At 36.6% G+C, this 19,092-nt stretch overlaps 1 protein-coding gene across 2 annotated transcripts in view; it reads left to right on the plus strand.

Annotated features, from left to right (window-relative positions):
- Positions 1 to 19,092, plus strand: part of C1H8orf34 (chromosome 1 C8orf34 homolog) — a 174,507-nt gene that overhangs the window by 148,637 nt on the left and 6,778 nt on the right. Inside the window, exons 11-13 of one of the 2 annotated variants that reach the window (XM_074893887.1) lie at positions 2,938 to 3,058; positions 7,709 to 8,211; positions 13,443 to 13,551. In XM_074893887.1, coding sequence (XP_074749988.1) covers positions 2,938 to 3,058; positions 7,709 to 8,211; positions 13,443 to 13,551 — 733 coding nt within the window. The remainder of the gene's footprint in view (positions 1 to 2,937; positions 3,059 to 7,708; positions 8,212 to 13,442; positions 13,552 to 19,092) is intronic. The other variant, XM_074893878.1, reaches the window with a different exon arrangement.

Consider the following 19,092-nt stretch of genomic DNA (forward strand, 5'->3'; position numbering starts at 1 on the left):
GAACTGTGTGGAAAGGGAATTTGAACATTTAACAATAATGTAACAGTAAAGGTTGAATATATGTAAATATATTTGTTTTAAATCATATACAAGATTAATACTTATTCTTAGAAAGAATGTATACATCTGTGCTACACCCAGAACTGGACACAAACTCTGTATGTCTTTGTAGCTGTGTGTTAACAGGTAGAAGGCAGACAAATATTTATTAAATGCATATGTGTACCTGCCTTTGTGTGCCTGTATGTGCTTATACACAGGCATATCAATATATCTTACATGAACTTACATAAGATTTTTAAATCTGTATTGAAACATACAAAGGTATTGCTAATGTTTGATGATCTTTGTGATTTGGAGTCTCCTAATTGCAAATTAGTTAATTTAAGCATTACTCATGTTTTTATAACGGTCTGTGCACCATCATGATGACTACTATTAAAGAATCGTTTTTCTCCATTTATCTTAGCTTCTACTACAGGCAGTAGAGAGATGCTTGTACTCAGTCACCTTAGTTCTTTGTGTCTTACATGATTGGTGTGCATTAGGGAAGAAGTACAGTAGAGGAAGAGGCCGAATATAAGAAGAAACAGTAGAAGTTTGTAGAAGAGAAAGATAACTCCATTTAATTTCCAGAAAACAGGACATGGAGAATGAAACGCTCTCACCAGGCTAATATTTGGAAGACTGTGTTTTTAGGAGGTTAGGGAGTTATTGAAAACCCATAATAATTTGTTTAGGATAAACTTTGAATAGTCAGAGTTAAGAATATTAGAAGAGCAGTTTGGTCTTCAAGTATTACCATAGACAACTGATTACTTTTTATTCCGTATTTTATCAGAGATGTATCTGTGCATGGAATGATATATTCAAAAAGGATTCATCCTTATAACCTTGGGTTTTTTTCTCCCCCTAGTCATTATTGAAGTCTTGCGGGTTTTTTCCCCTTATGAAAATATACACTATAAAAGGTGTATAAAAATGGCCTTTTTCCACCACAAAAATCTGGGGACGAGAGTATATCTAAAAACAGATTGAAAATGTAAATATTAGAGTTTTGTTACAGGCTCTATTCCCCCTTCCCATCTCTTATTCAGTTTTGTTTATTTCAGAGGAATTGTTCACAGAATAAAATGTTCTTCCATCTAGAGATAGATACTGGGTAACTAATATCTATTAGAAATAAACATTTAGGGAGGTGAGTCATTTAACACAGATTAATATTAATCTCAACAAGACAGATTATGATTTGAATGGAGAATTCACAATGAAGATTGAAGTGACAAATGCTCAAAATCTCTTGGGGGAAAAGCTGAATCAGGTCTAGTGATATATCTGAAATAGATGCGTTTTCAGAATCAGTTCCACTCTGAGTAACTTACTGTTTTATTCAGCTGTTCCTGTGTGTTTACCCGAGATTAAATAAGGGCAACTTTAACCGGAGCAGAACTAGTGTGAAAAACAAATGGCAAATAAAAAAATGGCATTAGTGTTCTAAAAATGTTGTGATTTAATAACAACAGAATTATCTGTGGCTTCGAACTATTTTGTATGCTGGTAAATATGACTAGGCATTTTTTGTACACATGTGCATCATTACAGTATTGCTGTTGCTTTATAATTATGAATATGTGTTAACATATTTTAAAGATACATGGTTTACAATGATCAATTGCATACAAGACAGTGTTTATTTGGAACAAATTAAAAATGACATAAAATATATCCCATATAATATTTTACTTCTATAGAATTATGCTTACTTTTCTAAAAGGGAAGGCAAGTACATTGTTTTATTCAGTGTTTATGGTTTAAGCAAATTTTTTGTGAATAGAGACGATATCAAACCTCTGTTTTCATGTTCATCCTTTGAACTGTGGTACGCCTTTCCCTGTGACATGAGAGTCCATCCAGAAGAGTACCATCATGTGCTGCAGCTACCTGCAGCAACCCACGTGTCTGCCAGTAATACAGTTCCAGCCTGGCAGACCATGTAGCAGCAGAGCCCTGAATATGCCTTCCGTGGGTGGCATCTCCAGTTTGGGTCTTTCTCCCAATTGAATGCTCAATCGTTCTTCTCCCTGAACTTACATCAGCTTAATGTCTTTGAAACCATGGCATAAGCCTTGCTTCTTTAGGAAACCTGGGAAATCAACAAAACTCCCTAGACTACAGATGAAATGTTTTGGGCAGGTAATAATGTAAAATTTATTTCAGATAGGCTGTTAAGAATGCTTTAATTAATGTTTTCATTTGTTGTTTTTATGACCAAGTCTTGCGTACTCGATCATATATTTTTTGTGTATTTCAAATAAGCATTAAAACAACTTATCAAGTTTACCTCATAGTATATTTTAAAATCATTTCTTGTAACTGTTTTGAGTGGGTTCGCAAAAATGCACAAAATTTTGAATACCACAGTGTTCAATAGTGAGGTGTCTGGGGAGGTGGTGGTCTGTTTGCCGGCATCCCTTTCAAACTGCTATGTTGCCCTGAAAGTAATATTTCTTGCAGTGATAAAACAGCACTGGCAATTTTGATTAGGAAATTCTGTGATATTCCCAGAAGTGCTGCTTTTCAGAGATACGGTGCCAAACGTTACAGTAAATTAAAGTAAGTGCAACCCCCACTAAGTAACTGGAACTGCACAGAATGTAAATTGTTGAAGAATTTGTCCTGTTATGATGTCTCAGCATGGAACAAGAGCTTGTGTGAAAGTATGTATTTGAATTACTTTAGAACTGTTGATTTTAAATAATGCCTACTATTTATGCTATTTAAGGTATATTTTGTAATATTTTGCATAAAATATTATATATTCTAAATAAAAAGCACTAGATACACTGTTCTAAATGAGAATACCACTTTTTAAATTTTTTCATGTGTAAATCTGAAACTATATTAAAAAATATTCCCTTTTCTTTTTATCTGTGTAAGTCTCAGACGGTTTGGACCCTGGATGCCATGGGCGTCAAACCTGGAGGTTCCCCAAGGCAGAAGCTCTTGAAGGACTCGTTAGCAGCAAAAGAACTTCAGACCATGGAGAAACACCTAGCTGGTATGTATGGTAGCAAGGGATCATAAAATGCCTAGCAGTACTCACCCAGCTAGCTCTGCCAATATTTTAGACAAAGGAAAAAATGATGTATCTGACATGCTGATGAAAAGAGAGAGAAATTCTAAACTTCTGTTTTTCTTCATTGAAGAGAAACAGCACATTTATTGTTGTATTTGTAGATATAATGAACTTTGTTGTAATTACAGTAAATACAGCAATTAAACAGTAATTAAACTGTGTTAAATATACAGCAGTCTGACAGCTTAATAACATACCTTTTTTGTTGTTTTCACATTTCACCAAGACTTATGCAATAAGGAGGTACTGCTGCTTCACCTACAGTTAAGTAGTCTTTAGAAAAGTCTGCAATGGACCTTTAGCTTGAGAATAGATTTCTTTGCAGGAAAAGCCCACCTTGTTCATGAGACTTCTGGCTAAGTGAAGTCTGTTAACTTGTGTGCAGTGGAACATCTGCAACATCTTTGATGGAGTAACCATTTCTAAAAGATCAAACAAAAACCCCCCATTTTCTTCAGCGAAGATATGTTTCAGAGCTCTGTAAAAATTAATGGGGGATATCCTAGGATATAGTTTACAATTTGTTGTTCTTTGTAATCAATATTTATATTTTCTTATCTTCAGCTTTAGTTATAAGGTATGACATAGACCTATAGCATGGTAGTCCTATATTATGCATGCTGTTTGTCATATGGTGAAAGCTGTTTTTCATGGACCAACTCTATGAAAAACAATGCGGAACTGAAACATAAAGACTGTGTATATAAGATGGAAGGAGAAATGAAATGTATCTGACCTTTCTTTCAAGTAATTCAGAGAGTGAGACTGAGAACTTTAACGCTTTCAGTGTCATTTTGAACATTTATGCTATGAATAATATTTGTATGATAGGCTTGGGAGCTGTATCCTCTTTAGAGAGAGGTGCAGCTGTTGTACTTTTCTGTAGGGACTGTTGTGGCTGAAGTCAAGGCAGAAGACAAAGCTATGAGCACAAAGAGGGAAGTACTTTAGAAAAAGCTTTTGCTTGGAATGGAACAAGAACTAAAAATTATGATATCTATAAATGAAGAAATTTTAGACAGTTTTTGTTTCTGACAACAGTGATACTGTCATTCAGTTTTTCTTGACACGTTCAAGTCACTGTAGCTATTAGAGATGTAACCATTGTCAAACTAGACTGAAAATCCATGACCCTCTCTCCAAGCTGAAACTGCCAGCAACATCTAGTGGGAACCAGTAGACCAGCAGGCTGAGCTGTGGTCATCAGGTTTCTGTGACATAAGAGGGACCTGAGTACCCCAGGGGCCTCTGCCCCTAAGGTAGCGCTTGCCTTCCATTATGTTGCTGCAGTTGTCACTCAAGAGGGGTCTGGTGAAGATCACCCTACTTTGATTATGTCCTAACTGGTCACACTTCCATGGTTGTACAAGCTGTTCTTGTATATGCAGTATGCATTGAAACATGCAGTTCCTTTAGATCTCCCTTGACAAAGTTGACAGTAATAACTACCATATTCAACAGAATATGGAATTTTAAATACTTAATTGACCATAAGCTAACTAGCTACATTCACTTAGTCTCTGAGATTTGGTCTGCTGCTGTGTGACCTACAAGGTCTTCTCTCCCACATCAATGCTGCTGTTGTCACTGGGCTTTGGGCCCGTTATTTCAGTAGGGCTATAACATGGGGTTCAGTTGTTCTACCATTCAGTAATTTTTGTCTGCCTGAGAAATTCACAAGAAAGCAGCCCAATTACTGGACATTGGACTCTTGTATTCCTAATAATTCATGTCCTATTATAACATCAGTGCTGCCTGAGACAATTATTTCCCTCACAGACAAGCATAACATAATTTCCATGAAGAATCAGCTCAGAAGACCTCAGATAATGCTGTGTTTTTGCTTAGCTGTATTTGTCTCATAAATTTGCAAAAGTTCATGTGTCTCTGATATCAGCAAGTCTCCTTGTTTCAGTTCTCTTACCAAGCGCACTGGAACCTATTACTACTACCCAATACAAGGCAGTGATTTAGATGCCTGATTTATGACTTGGATTACTTGTGTAATGATGAAGTGTGGTCCCCTGTCTTAGATACACCTTCCTAAGGAGCCTGGCTTTCTCTTATGGACTGTGTGCTGGATAAAACTCACTCCTAACATAAGACACAATTTGGTGCCTGTGCCTAAATTATGGACTAGCACCAACTGCCTCAGTACCTTGGTATTTGAAAGCAGCATTTTTACAAAATCAGATATTGAAGCAATTAGTTTTCTTTCCCTTCTTACATATGGCTCAGTAATACTTTGTCTAAGATCCAGGCTCTTATGTTACTGTGGCTGCTTTATACCACATGCAAGTGGAGAATGTATTTTTTTTGGTAGTTAATTCCAGTATCTTGCCAATTTGGTTTGTTACACTGATTCTGTGGTTACTGGATACTTCTTAAATATATTTTATCACAAGAAGAACTGTTAAATGCATAAACAGTTTGTAAGCGCAGTATGAATCGTATCTTTATTCTGGTATTTCTGATATGAAAATAAAATGCTTTTGTGTTGCTCTGTTGCCTGCATTTTGTTTTCCTTTAAATGACATTGACAAGGAATTTAAAAAATCCTAAGTTGTAATTCAGTTTTCCTATTTACTAAGGATCAGATAATACTGTAAAGCCTGAAGATGTGTGATTTTTTTTTTTTTTTTTTTTTCTTTCTGGTTGAAAAGCTGATATTGAAGCAAAAACAGAGGATATGTGCTAAATAAAACTGAACAATTGCACTATGGAAACATGTTAATTATATGTGAAGAAATTATTTGACTAATTGGTTTATCTTCAGGCTTGATTACTATATGGAATTAAGGAAACATGAGCCAGAATAAAATGTTTATTTAACTCTTAATAAATCATCCAGTATTCGGATAATTTCTTAGCATGCCAAATCATCATGGGGAAGTTAGAGGTCTGTAATTTTGCAAAGACATAGGCTAAGCTGAATCTTTAAAAGAACATATTCCTCATTTCGTTTAAATCAGGTAGCCCACACTGTCATTCATTGGCCTCTGAATTTTTGCCAGGCATCTTACAAGTTCCAAAGTGATGTGTATTGATTTTTTTTTTAAAAGCATAATGGAAGAGTACTTCAAGACATAATTATTTCAAAAAGGAAATAATTAATTTTAAGAGGTCAGCAAGGTAGCAATTAGAAATAATCTTAAATGTGTGCTAGAAACAATATATTTTGAAATTTGGAAACAACAAAACATTTAATCTTTAAAGAGTTGAGAGACAATATTATCTGAGGCTCTCACAACTATTTTAGTTTTATGACCTTTTTTAGTAATAGCATTTGAAATGTGTGGAATATCTTCTATTAGACTATTAGCATGAACTTAACATAGCTTATTTTCCTGTTTTCAAGGTGTTATAAAATAATGTTAAGGGCGGCACGTCTTTAATTATTTTACATACAGTATTCCTTTTATATCTACTGGTAAACACAAGTGAAAGAAAATCTGATTTTCCAATATGAAGTTTGTAATTTGTTTCTTTTTGAACTTTTAGAATTTGAAATTGTTGTTATCAAAATAAAAATTAAATGTTTATTTTATATAAGTTCTCTTAATAGGTGTTCAAATCAGTAGAGCCTTGCTGATTTACAGCTTCTGGAACTGTGGCATACAGTTTAATGGGAAATGGCATTGCTTCTCTAAAGACAACTGACTGTCCCTATCAAAACCAAGTTACAGTAGAGTATATGTCAGTGAGAGTGAAAATTTGTAACAATTGTGTAAGATAAAATAAACTTGAGCCAACTGTTCCTTAAGCTTCACATTTTTACATGCAAGGACTTTCAGTATGTTAGCAATGCTAACTAAATTCCAGCTACCCTCAGCTAACTTCATTGCATGTACCTGATTTAATTCATTAGAAGTATTGATATGATTTAAATGAATTCAGAAGACATTTTTCATCACTACCCCTGATCTGTTCTGTTTTTAAATAGTATCTTACACCTTATGGCTGTGTGAGGACACATCAAATCGTGGCTACCTTTTCTCCTTGGATTCTAGATGTTGGTGAACCTGTCACCTGCTGTGACATGGCATGCCAGAGCACAAAATTGAGATTCAAACAGGATCACAGATCCAGATGTGCCAGAGTTCAAGGGTTATTTCCACCAGAATTTTGGTTGGGCATTAGACAGCAAGGCCAGAAGCAAAAGTCTCGCCTTGAACCAGTTTTGGATTGCCCTTCACTGCAGCTGAGGATGGCAAGTTTAGCTCACTGCTCCATCTTGGTTTGATACTAATGAGAGACCATGCAAAAGCCACAGTGATAACTCTGAGGAAATGAGAGGGTTTTTCAAAAGTTGTATTGACATTCAATGAAGCGTTAATATTTCATTTCTGTGGCATAGCTGTGTGTGCACTAAATCCATGTAAATAAGCTTTGAGGAAATGTTTGTCAAACATTTGAACTGTTAATTCTGATGTCTTATATTTTAAAGATGAATAGATTTTCTCTGCACAGCTAGAGGTTGTCACTTACATTGGAGAAAATCAAGAGTTTTAAACCAGAGAAACATAAAGTGAGTGAGTTTCTTTTCTTTTTTGTTTGTCTGTGTTTGCACAGATATTGAGAAGGACCTAGCATTATGGGAAGAAGCAAGGCTCTCAAGAAGCCCTACTATCCAACATCATAGTTCCATTACATCTGACCATCAAGGCAATCTTCAGACTACACAAGGCCAAAATCCAAGGCCTCAGGTGCCAACTCAGACTGGGAAGAACATTCAGCTCCAAGGAAACAAATCACCACCTCTGCTCACTAACAGCAGAACACAGGTCTCCAGTGTTGGAAACAGTAGGCCTCCAACACCTGCCACACAAACCAACAGGCCACCAACTCCATCAACTCCAGGGAGCAGACCTGTGACCCCGAATAGCTTGCTGTCACGGCCTCTTACCCCTAGCAACCAAGGAAATAGGGAAGGCATCATTAGTATGCAAAGAAGTAGATCTTTGACATCTAAGAGCCAAATGGGGAGGACCCTCAGCGCTGCTTCAGGGCTCTCTGTGCAAATGAGTGGAGACATTGTTGGAACTGTCACTACTCAGAGAAGCAGTTTATCAGAAGTAAGATTTTCAATTTAATGTTTTTGCTATGTTTAAGAGCTGCTATAACATGAAGACTAGATTGTGTTTTATGTTGAAGTATACCTAATGTAACTTACTATTCCGAAAAGAACTTGAAATATAACAATGAGAAAATTAGCAAGGAAATACTGCTCAGCTTTGAGAGGTACTGATTAGAGACTGTCAGGATTATTACAGAAATCATACTGAAACACTTGTGCCCCCCAAATTTTCCATGAGCTCTGTAGGGTTTTGTCTGCATGATGCATAGTAATTATTATTATTACTGTTATTATTATTATGCATGATGCATAATAAAATATTAGCCTTATAGTTTCTAAAAGGTACATACTTCTGGAATATTAGACACAACTTTATCTTATCTTTATGATTCCAGGGTATTTCCTTTCTGCTGCACTGGCAGTGTGTAGTATTTCCTTGGTCTGCTTTTTCTTTCATTTTTTGGACACATTGGAATGATTAGTTAGGCATTGTTGAATGGACAAATTTTCCAAAACACAGAACTGAACTGCAATGAGAAAATGTCCAACACCATTGAATCACTGTCTAGTACTATGTGCATGTTAACTAGGCTGATTCAGAGCATAAAACTTTCTGTCCTATATTAATTGCTTTTACAGGATTGGTCTTTGTTTAAATCAAAACAAAATGTTAAAAGTACCTTGTAAATTTTGAGTGGGATTTTCTTCTGCTAACCTTAGCTGCCTTAAAGATAACTTTAGTGTGTAGGCAGTGGAAATAAAAGCACCTGTGAAAGAACAGCCCTGCTGTTTATCTCAGATACATGCCTTACAAAGGTGAGTTTTTTCTCAGGAAATGCCAGTCCTTCTATACTGACTTGAGAAGGACCTACATGTCTAGATTGCTAAATTTTTAATGGTGGAACAAGTCGGTTCCCACCATTTATTACTAATCTCTTTGTAATTCATTTGTCAAAGCCTGGAGAGCTTTTTTCCAAGACTGAAAAACATATCATACATAGATAATTGTTTCTGAGAAGTATCATTTGTTTTAAAAATCTGTTGGGTATGCTACTTGACATAGTGTTATCAGTCTAATGACTTCTTAAAAAAATTTTAAAATGTTGCTTATAATATTCCTTAGAGATGCTTGTAGGAAAATTAGAGATATGATACTTAGTATAATCTTGCAATTAAGTATATGTCCTCCATTATTTATGAAAGAAAGGAAATGAGGCACAGATAACTAAAACTACAGAATTTGGGGAGGAAATCTAACTTAAATTTGGTGGTGGAAAAAATACTCATTTTGGTGTTTGAATCGTAGTGCACTAATCCCATCACTCAAGCTACTTCTTCACCTAGAACTGGATATCCAATTTAAAGACACGAGAACTGCAGATGACTACAGTTCTGTTGAAAGTGTCTTCCCTGACAGTTGATACATATTTAAACCAGAAGCTTTCAAAGGAAAAAAACATGTAATTGTAACAAATTTGTTTTTTGATAAACAAAAACCCTGTGTCTTCTATTTTGAGGGGTGGTGTGTTTATATGTTGGAATTTTCCCACATACCAAAAATGAGAATTGAAATTCATTTTTAACTAAAAATGTTCAGAAGAAATTACGGGTTTCGTTGTTTCCCATTAAACTCTTCACTCCTCTTTTTCTTTCTTTTTAAGCAGTCCTGTTCTTATGTGATACATAGTCATCTGATGCCAACTAGAATTATTGTGTAGACTCCTGAAAGTGCCATGTAATGAGCGCTGCATCTCCAACAAGGGACATCCAGTCTGTCCATCACTTCTGATCTTTCCTGTAACAAGGCAGGCAATTAAAAATGTTTTCTTTGACAGCCTTTCTGTAGTTATAGTAATAATAACCATGAGTCCCATTTCATTTGCTGTGACTTGTTACTTCTGTTAGCCAAATCCCAAGCTTTGCTGATAGCTCTTAAAATAAGTGTCCTGTTATACTTTTAATATGTGTATATATATATGTCTCAAGAACTTTTAAGAAATGAGCAATATTCTTACCCTGGTTTACAGTTAGAATAGCATGTCCAATTTCATCCAGTGAGCCCACTGTAAAGCTGGTGTTAAATCTCACCATTTCTATGCAGGATCTTATCCTCTGTTATAATCCCTTCTAGAAGTGACAAATTCTTTTCTTACTCTTTGCTTACTGGGTACAATAGTACGTTGGCTTCTAGTGACCCAGCTCAAACCCTATTTATCCTTTCCTGACATGCACAAGTGACCTTTGACTTAACAGAAACTTGTCTTGAGACTAGCTCTGCTTCCAGTGGGAAAACTGCTAATATGACATGTTCATACTGAAGACCTTTCTCTACCAAGCTGTAAAGGCTGTCGGATGTCAGAAAGTAGCTGATGGAGGTCTGGCCAATCTGCTGCTCCCAGTCCCATCTTTGGAGTGTTTTGGGAGCTCTTTTAAGCTATCTTTTCCCACTGAAGTTCCTGGTGACTTAGAGAAGTGGGTTTAGACAGAACATACCCAGAACATCTCTGTTCAGTGACATTTTTTGCCATGTTAGAGGTGTCCCCCTATTTGTGGCCATATGATTTCATTCTCTTGTGTCACAATTTCTCTCTGACCAAAGAGATAAATTTTAAAAAGTCAAAGATGGCCTGTGGTAGTAGAACAACAAAGTTCTGTCTTGTCTTTGTACTTTTATAGATCACAAACATATAAAACTCAAGGCTGATACTGTAAATTATTTTTCAACTTTCATTGTAGATTTTGTATCCTCTTCCTGTATAAAAACAGTAAAATAAAAGGGAAACTACCTTTATTCTTCTTAGCCTTATGGTGTGAATTAGGAATTTCCACTACATGTGAATACACTGTGGCCGATCCTATAGCAGATACTATATAAGATTTTGCAAATAATTCTGCTTCCTTACTCTTAGGTGGTGTTAATGGAATTAACCAGTACAAAGTTGGTACATATTTGATGAGAATAAGTCAGTTGAGAAGGATGTGATTACTGGCTACCAGGAGCATGTTTCACCATAAGGAGCTTAAATTGAATAATTCAGAATCTGCATGGGTTTACACTGTGTGCTGTCACTTGTTTATTTATCTCTCAATACCTTATGTATGCTTCCTAGTTTGTAATGTGTTTCAGAGTAACATGACAAGTCTAAAATACAAAAATATTACTGATAAATACAATTCAGAGTTGTTTTTAAGTGTCAGTAAAGTTCATGCTGTAGGTCTAGGTGGTTTAATCTTGTTATAGCACAAATCTTAAATAATTTGGCAAGTACTTTACATATCAGCTGTTAAGAATGTTTTGGGGTTTTTTAATGCTCAAGACTTATAATGATCTGAGATTTTGTGGATGAGGTTCTGCCTCTTGGCACACATAATATTACAAAGTTCTAACAGGTGTGTTTTATTATCAGCTCTGTTCAAGGCTGAATTGAATTATAGCAGAGAAATGCTACCTAGAGAAATAGTTTTATTATCTCCATAAAATTAATAAATCAGGGTTCCAAATCTTTTGGCAGAGCTACTTTTATGCATTTACCTTATCCTTTGGTGTTTTGTATAAATTGACAAAGGAATGTTGAATCCTGCTTATCTCTTTAGGATGGATTCCATTAAAGTGACACAATTCTGTGATAGTTATCAATAGCTGTTGAGATGAAAATTCTACTGACTCCCTTGTTTGCCATTTCATTTTCTGAACACTTGGAATTTTACAATCACTTATTTTTATCCAGGTAGTTTAAAGTGGTATTCAGTAATCTTTATTGGTCTGTCATTGTTAACAGCAGGAAATTTCAGCTTACTTGAATATAGCATTGATTAACACAAGTTTTCCTCCTACTTACTGGATTATAGAACATAACTTGATGTGATGAGGACTCTCTTTTTGGTCAGATACTTCCATTCTGTTGTGCTGCCTGGCTCAGTTCTCTGCTCTGTGTTTTTTGGAAGATTAAATAGTATGCTGTTCAGTGTGAGCGCCACTCGCTCCTACTGCAAGAATCCTGTTGCGTGAACCAAAACGCTTTGGCCAGTTCAGTGCTGTAGTCAGCAACGTTCTCAAACACCGAGCACATTTGAAATGGCAATTCATGCATAAGGCCTGGAGCTCCTGCCTGAGTTTAGTGTTGGGCCATTGCGCAGTCTTGTGGATTTTTTAACAGATTGCTAACAGAATTAATAATTTACTCCCAGTGAGTTAGATTGTGATTGAACAGCCTTTGGTCCCCAAGAACTGATTTAAACAAACCTGGTTTCTGTTTTTAAACCAGATAGCTTAACAATAAAAATGATTCTGTAGCACTGTGCAATACAATTTAACTTTGAATATGTAGATTCTGGTTTTCAGCTGGTGTAAAAGACGACAGGGCTATTAACCCCCCTCTTTTTTTCAGGTATTTATAAGAATCTGGCCAGTCATTTTATGATATCTGGCCAACGTTTATGTTCTCTTTTAGAGACTAGACTTGCATGTTTGTACTGCTTTTGAAAATCAAACAATGCATTCTAGTCTCATCTCTCACCTTGAATATTGCAAAGAAACCTGTCAATAGTATTTTATGTGTCTATGTGTGTACGTGCTCACATATGTGTGTGTGTGTAAAAATGTTTTCGTATGCATACATATATATTATATAAAAAGAGACAACTGTAAAACATTTTTAAAAGCATATATTCAGCTGCATATGAATTTTTAACTGCATAAAACATTTATATTTTGATGCTTAGTGTTTTATGGTATCTTAGAGACGAAAGTTTCCATAGCGTTTTTCCTTCATAGCCTTTCTCCTTCTCCAATAAAACCATAAGTTCTAAATCAAGTTTCAGGACCTTGTTCTAACTAGATTGGAGACAGTGAAAATTCTGACAAATCTAAGCAAATCGTGCATGACATGTCTAGGCATAGTCCAAAAACTGCAGGGACAGATGGAACATCTGCATTATGATTTTGTTCTGTGTCGCTGCGTTTCTAAGATGAGTATGTATATATCTGTGGCAACAGCAGATAGATAGCCAAAGAGACCCTTTATTTTTTTTCCAAATAGATAAATATATAAGAATTGAATAAAAAAAAAAAATCTAGGGAGCCTGCATATCCTCTAAATTCTGTTTTTATTTCACAGCAAGATTTTTTTTTTTATTAAAGGCTTTCTCCTCTCTAGTTAATTGAGGCTAGAGTGTTTGCTACAGCCTGCATTTATATAGAACCATTCTCTGTCATTTTGTCTAAAATAGATCTGTTTGTGGCAGGATGAATTCTTACAACAGCTTCAGCTTGCTCATCAACCTTGGATATTGCCGAGTGACACAGAAAGTGAAGGAGTGGAAGCTGACCAAGACAAATGTAAGTATATTTGTTAGGACCAATGTCAAAAACCCTCAAACTTTTAACTTCTCTTTTTCATATCTTAAATCCTGTGAAGATGTCATGCCTACTTACAGGAGCTGTTCTCATAAGTACCCATTACTCATTTGTTTGAGGGCTGAACTTTAAGGGATTGATTTACATAAGCTTTCCTACAGTCACTGGACAATGACAAAATGATTACAGACCACAGTTTACTTAGCTGAGTGAAACAATTTGTCCTGATATGTTAAAGTAGTTGTTCCAGAAAAGTAGCACGAGGTTGAAATAGATACTTTGTTTAGTAAATCTGTATTGACCAGCAAAAAGCCCCACAAAAAAATCCCAGTAGCTCTGAAAATTAGAGCCTTCTTCCTCAGGCCTCTGACTCCATTGTCTCTATTTTGCCTGTGTTCTTTTGAATTCCTCTGTATGAAAAAAAAAAAGTTCTTAATCACACAAGTAATCCTTAATATCCTACACTCTTTGAAGCAGTTGTCTAATCATGAAAGCAAAGGTCAGCAGGATCATAACCTAAATGACAGAACAGGTAACAGCAAGTAACATGCTATAAATTGCAATACATTCAAACTGTAGCAAGTTCTATTTGCCTATAAGGTACCTGTAAATAATGTCACTGAAAATATTACATGTTTTGCATTTTCTTTGTTAATTCACAGTAGTTTTGTGATCTGCAAGGGTGAATATGCAAACTATTTCCTAACATATTTTAGGTGATATACTTGAAAAGAAGAGATGATTTAATCAGCATATTTAGAAAACAATACATTCTGCTAAAACTGCTTTAAACATGCAGAGTTAAAATAAGATAAAGCCTATTTCTTCACAGAATGGAACAGTTGTGTATGGGATTAATGATCAATAATAATCATGCCAGATAAACAATATATTTTTAAATTATGGCACTTAAAAAACTTAGGAGTTTTCTATTCAGGTACCAGTTTCACAAATCCATACATAGCCTGTGGTTTGACCGTGAAATTTCAGTTTACATAGTGAGGTACTGAAGAACATGTGCCAGCTTTTTAACACTGCTACAGTGTTAAAATGAAGTTCTGTGTGTCCAGATGATTTTAGTCCAAAGCCAGTAAGTCGAGTTTGACTTGCACCTGAACCTTTCACTTATCTTTGGGCTGAAGGCTTACCTTAGGTGGCTAAAGGGAGATCCTGGCACCTGCCTTTTCTTTGCACGTGAATTTTCCTCTGTATTTTCTGTAGTCAATTTACAGTCCCACAAACATTGGTAGAACTGGCTGTGCACACATAGATTGGTGCTAATTATATGGTCAGGAAGAGTGATGCTTCAGGACACATCAGATGCACAGCGTGGTTCTTTCCTAGCTGATGTACCTGAATGACATGGGTGTGGGGACTTCTGAACATCCAAGATCTTGTGCTATAAGATTCCAGGAATCCTGATACATCGTTGTCACTGCCTAGTGTGACAAAAGTTTTGGTCCTACCACCAGATCAGTAGAGATGATAGTTGTCTAACTAATAACAATTATTTTTCTTGGATCTGATGGCACCGAGGACAGAGAAGGGAAAGAAAGTAGCTGTAAGCTATAGTTTCTGACCAAAAGTTAAATACCTCTTAAACACTGACAGGCTTGGGGCATTGACCACCTCTCTATGAAGCCTGTTCCAGTGTTTGACCACCCTCTCGGTAAAGAAATGCTTCCTAATGTCCAGTCTACACCTCCCTTGGTGCAGCTTTGAACCATTCCCATGAGTCCTATCACTGGATCCCAGGGAGAAGAGATCAGCACTTCCCTCTCCACTTCCCCTCCACAGGAAGCTCTAGAGAGCAATGAGGTCGCCTCTCAGCCTACTTCTCTCGAAACTAGACAAACCCACAGTCTTTAGCTGCTCCTCCTAGTACATTCCTTACAGCTCTTTCACCTCCTTACAGCTTTGTTGCCCTCCTCTGGATGTGTTCAAGGACCTTCACATCCTTCTTAAATTGTGGGGCCCAGAACTGCCCACAGTACTCAAGGTGAAGCTGCACCAGTGCTGAATACAGCAAGATAATTACCTCTTTTGATCAGCTGGTTATGCTGTGTTTGATGCACCCCGGGATGCGGTTTGCCCTCTTGACTGCCAGGTCACACTGCTGGCTCATACTGAGCCTGCTACCAACCAACATCCCCAGATCCCTTTCTGCAGGACTGCTCTTCAGCCACTCCTCTACCAGTTTATACTTATGCCCGGTGTTACTCTGCCCTAGGTGCAGGATCTGGCATTTGGACTTGTTAAATTTCATCCCGTTAATCATTGTCCAATGCTCCAATCTATCTAGATCCCTCTGCAAGGCCTCTTGTCCCTCAAGAGAGTCAACAGCACCTCCCAGTTTGGTATCATCAGCAAACTTGTTAATAGTGCATTCAACTTATGCATCCAGATCATTGACAAATATATTGAATGAACTGGCCCCAGAATTGAACCCTGAGGAACACACTGGTGACCAGTCACCAGCCAGATGTAGCTCCATTCACTACAACACTTTAAGCTCTGCCCTTCAGCCAGTTCTTCACCCAGCACTCATCCCACAGTTGGACAACTTGTCCAGAAGGATGCTGTGAGGGATAGTATTAAAAGTCTTACTAAAATCCAGAAAAAACACATCCACCACCTTCCCTTCATCCACTAGGCAGGTGACCTTATCATAGCAGGATATCAAATTAGTTAAACAGGACTTTCCCTTTGTGAACCCATGTTGACTGTGCAGTTAACTGCAGTGTAGTTAACTGCTGCACCCTTTATAGTAAGTCAGTGTTTCTACTAATACAACTGAAGGAGCAGAACAAAAACGCTTGATCAAAGCAATGCTTTTTGAAATCTAATAATGATAAATGTTATTAAAAATGACAATAATAATGTTATCATCCCCATCTGAGGTTTTATGCTAGTGTCATTGGCAAGCAGAAAGTGCAGAACTGCCACTGCTGACAAAGAGAAGCTGCCAATTCCCAGTTGTAAAGTGAAGAGTCAGTGAGGGTCTTGGCATACTTGCTGATGCCAGTGCTTGTAGGCAGAACAGCTGGCAAGATTGCACATCATTTTTCACCCTAAAGTTAATAAATCTGTGTGGATGTTGTGTGTGTGATTTAGTGTTGAAGGGGCCCAGCAGTTCATAATTTATGAGTTTGAGCAGAAGAGCTGCAAAATTAATCTTTACAATAGCAACACCTGTTCTTTGACTCAGCTTTTAATAAATTATATGTGGATAATATTTACCACATTCTTTGACTACTTTGAGATAATAGCAGCCAGGTGTAAAGCTAGTTTTTGGTAGTGGGAAAACAACAATGCAAAAAGAGAAGCAATGTGAGTCACCTTGAGTTCTTTTAAATTAATACCTTCTGGTTAGTGTTCTACAAGAAAAAGAATGAAAAAATTTTGGGGTAACAGTTTCAAATGTAGTCAGATGTAAGAGTTTAAAGAGGCTGTTTTCAAAGCCAGTGATAGCTGAACAGAATTGGGTCACTTTGGCATCTCAGCATCTCCCAACAAACATCATTTGCAAAACAGATACGACAGCACATGTCTTATGGAAATGAGATCTAGGTTCTCAGTTCTTGTAAATCAGACTTTACTTTCTAAATCCTTCAGGCTCTCTGACAGTGTTTTACAAATTTATTAGTAAGATCCAAAGATAACTGGAAGTCAATAATTTTTAAAGCTTCATACCAATTATGACAAAATTTGAAATCACATTGGTACTCATATAAAAGAGTATAAATGATTACAGCTTAAAAGATTTGTTATGTTAATGAAGGAAAGAAAAACATTTTTAAGAAGCATTGTTGATTTTTTTAGCATACCCTCTCCTTCCTCTTTATGTGCTTAATTAAGTTTGCAGAAATATGAGAGATAGTTGTATAATTATTTGTTCTTGTAATGTAATTTTCATTATTAAAAAATAGGAACCAACACATGCTTTTTTAAGAACTACTATAATTTAGTAACTAAATCTCTTTTGCTTGCTAGATGTGATCTCCTTTGATACTCTGTACGTACTGAGCAGAGATAACTGAAAATGTCAAAGGCAATATGATCCAAAATCGAGGGTTAGTGGTTCTTTTTTGATTTAAGTGTCACTAAAAAGCCCCTAGAGAGGGCCTCATGTGTCTTCCTCCTCAGCTGTCGTTCTGAAGACAGTTCTCCATTATTACCTGTAGTAGTTTGCTTGTGTGCTGATTCTCTGCAAATAGTTTTCAGAGGATGCATAGAGATCATTCTTGGAAAGAGGAGGGATCTGGAAAAAATATATACCATTTCCACAGTACTTCAGTTTGGTGGGAGTTCTTTGAGCTGTCAAAAATAATTTTCTTCTTTATGGGGTACTGATGCAAGGAAACGGAAGACCTGCATCTACAACGACCAGAGCATTTCTTAGCAGCTTTTATGAGAAGAAATTCAGCCTTTCAGAGGACTGGAAAGAGTCAGGTTGAATTTTCTCTTAAGAACAGGCCCTACAGAGACTGCTGGTTGGAAATTTCTAATGTATTACTAGCTTCCAAGAACCTACTGTCTGTAGCCCTGGCATGGATTTACTGCCCAAAAGCCTGAGTCTTCTTTCTTGGGTACTCAATTCAAGAAGTAACCCACACAGCAGATTTCCCCAGGTCTCACAGCCTTGGACATAGAGGATCCCAACCTGCAATCAATCTATTGGCAGATGTACATGACACGTGACTAACATAGACTCTTAATGAACTTGCTACTCAGTTAATCCATATTAAATATATATCTATGTGTATATACATTCCTTTGCCCTAATCCACTTAAGGCATGTCAGGTTTTGTAGTCGATGGCACACTAAGTGGTGTGGCTGCTATCTCTTCACTCTAACTTCAGCTTGCCAAGAGGAGCACTAGATGCTCATTTCTAGCTTGGCTGATCTGGGAAAAGGCTTGAACTCTCACCTACTGACCCGTGGCAAGAAACTTCAATGTTTTGCCACTACACATCTGTAAACTCTTTTCTAAGATTTGCAATGGAAGGTCTACTGCTGATAAATCAAAGCTGATTGCTGGGAAAAAGCGGGATTTCCACTCCATTCATTCTTGCACTGGTCCTGAAACTCTGGAGAGACAGTCTTGCTGATGACTTCAACAGGTATTGAAGAAAACCTTCATTTGCTCATTTGGCACAAAGGTCCACCTAGCAAAAAGACCGAAAGAATGAAAGACTTTTTTTTTTGAGGAATCAAGAAATTCAGACTGTGTTCCAGTAAAATTCCAAATGATACAATATTTGTCCATGGGTAAAATTCCTTACACTGAGCAAATTCACATGGTTAAACAGTTTTTCTTAATTATGAAAAAAAGTGTTCCTAAGATTTGGAAAATTGCTTGATCGGAGTTGATAATAGGGAGGAGTTTACTGCTGGAATATGTTTTTTGCTGTGAAAGTTTTGTTTGCTAGAGCCAGGTACTACTCAGTATGAGTAAGAGCAACAGAATCAGGCTTAGAGCAGCAACTGTTGATTGAAACCTTTATGACATTAGCACAAAT

The sequence above is a fragment of the Strix uralensis genome, chromosome 1 (assembly GCF_047716275.1).
Source record: "Strix uralensis isolate ZFMK-TIS-50842 chromosome 1, bStrUra1, whole genome shotgun sequence".
Taxonomy (NCBI): domain Eukaryota; kingdom Metazoa; phylum Chordata; class Aves; order Strigiformes; family Strigidae; genus Strix; species Strix uralensis.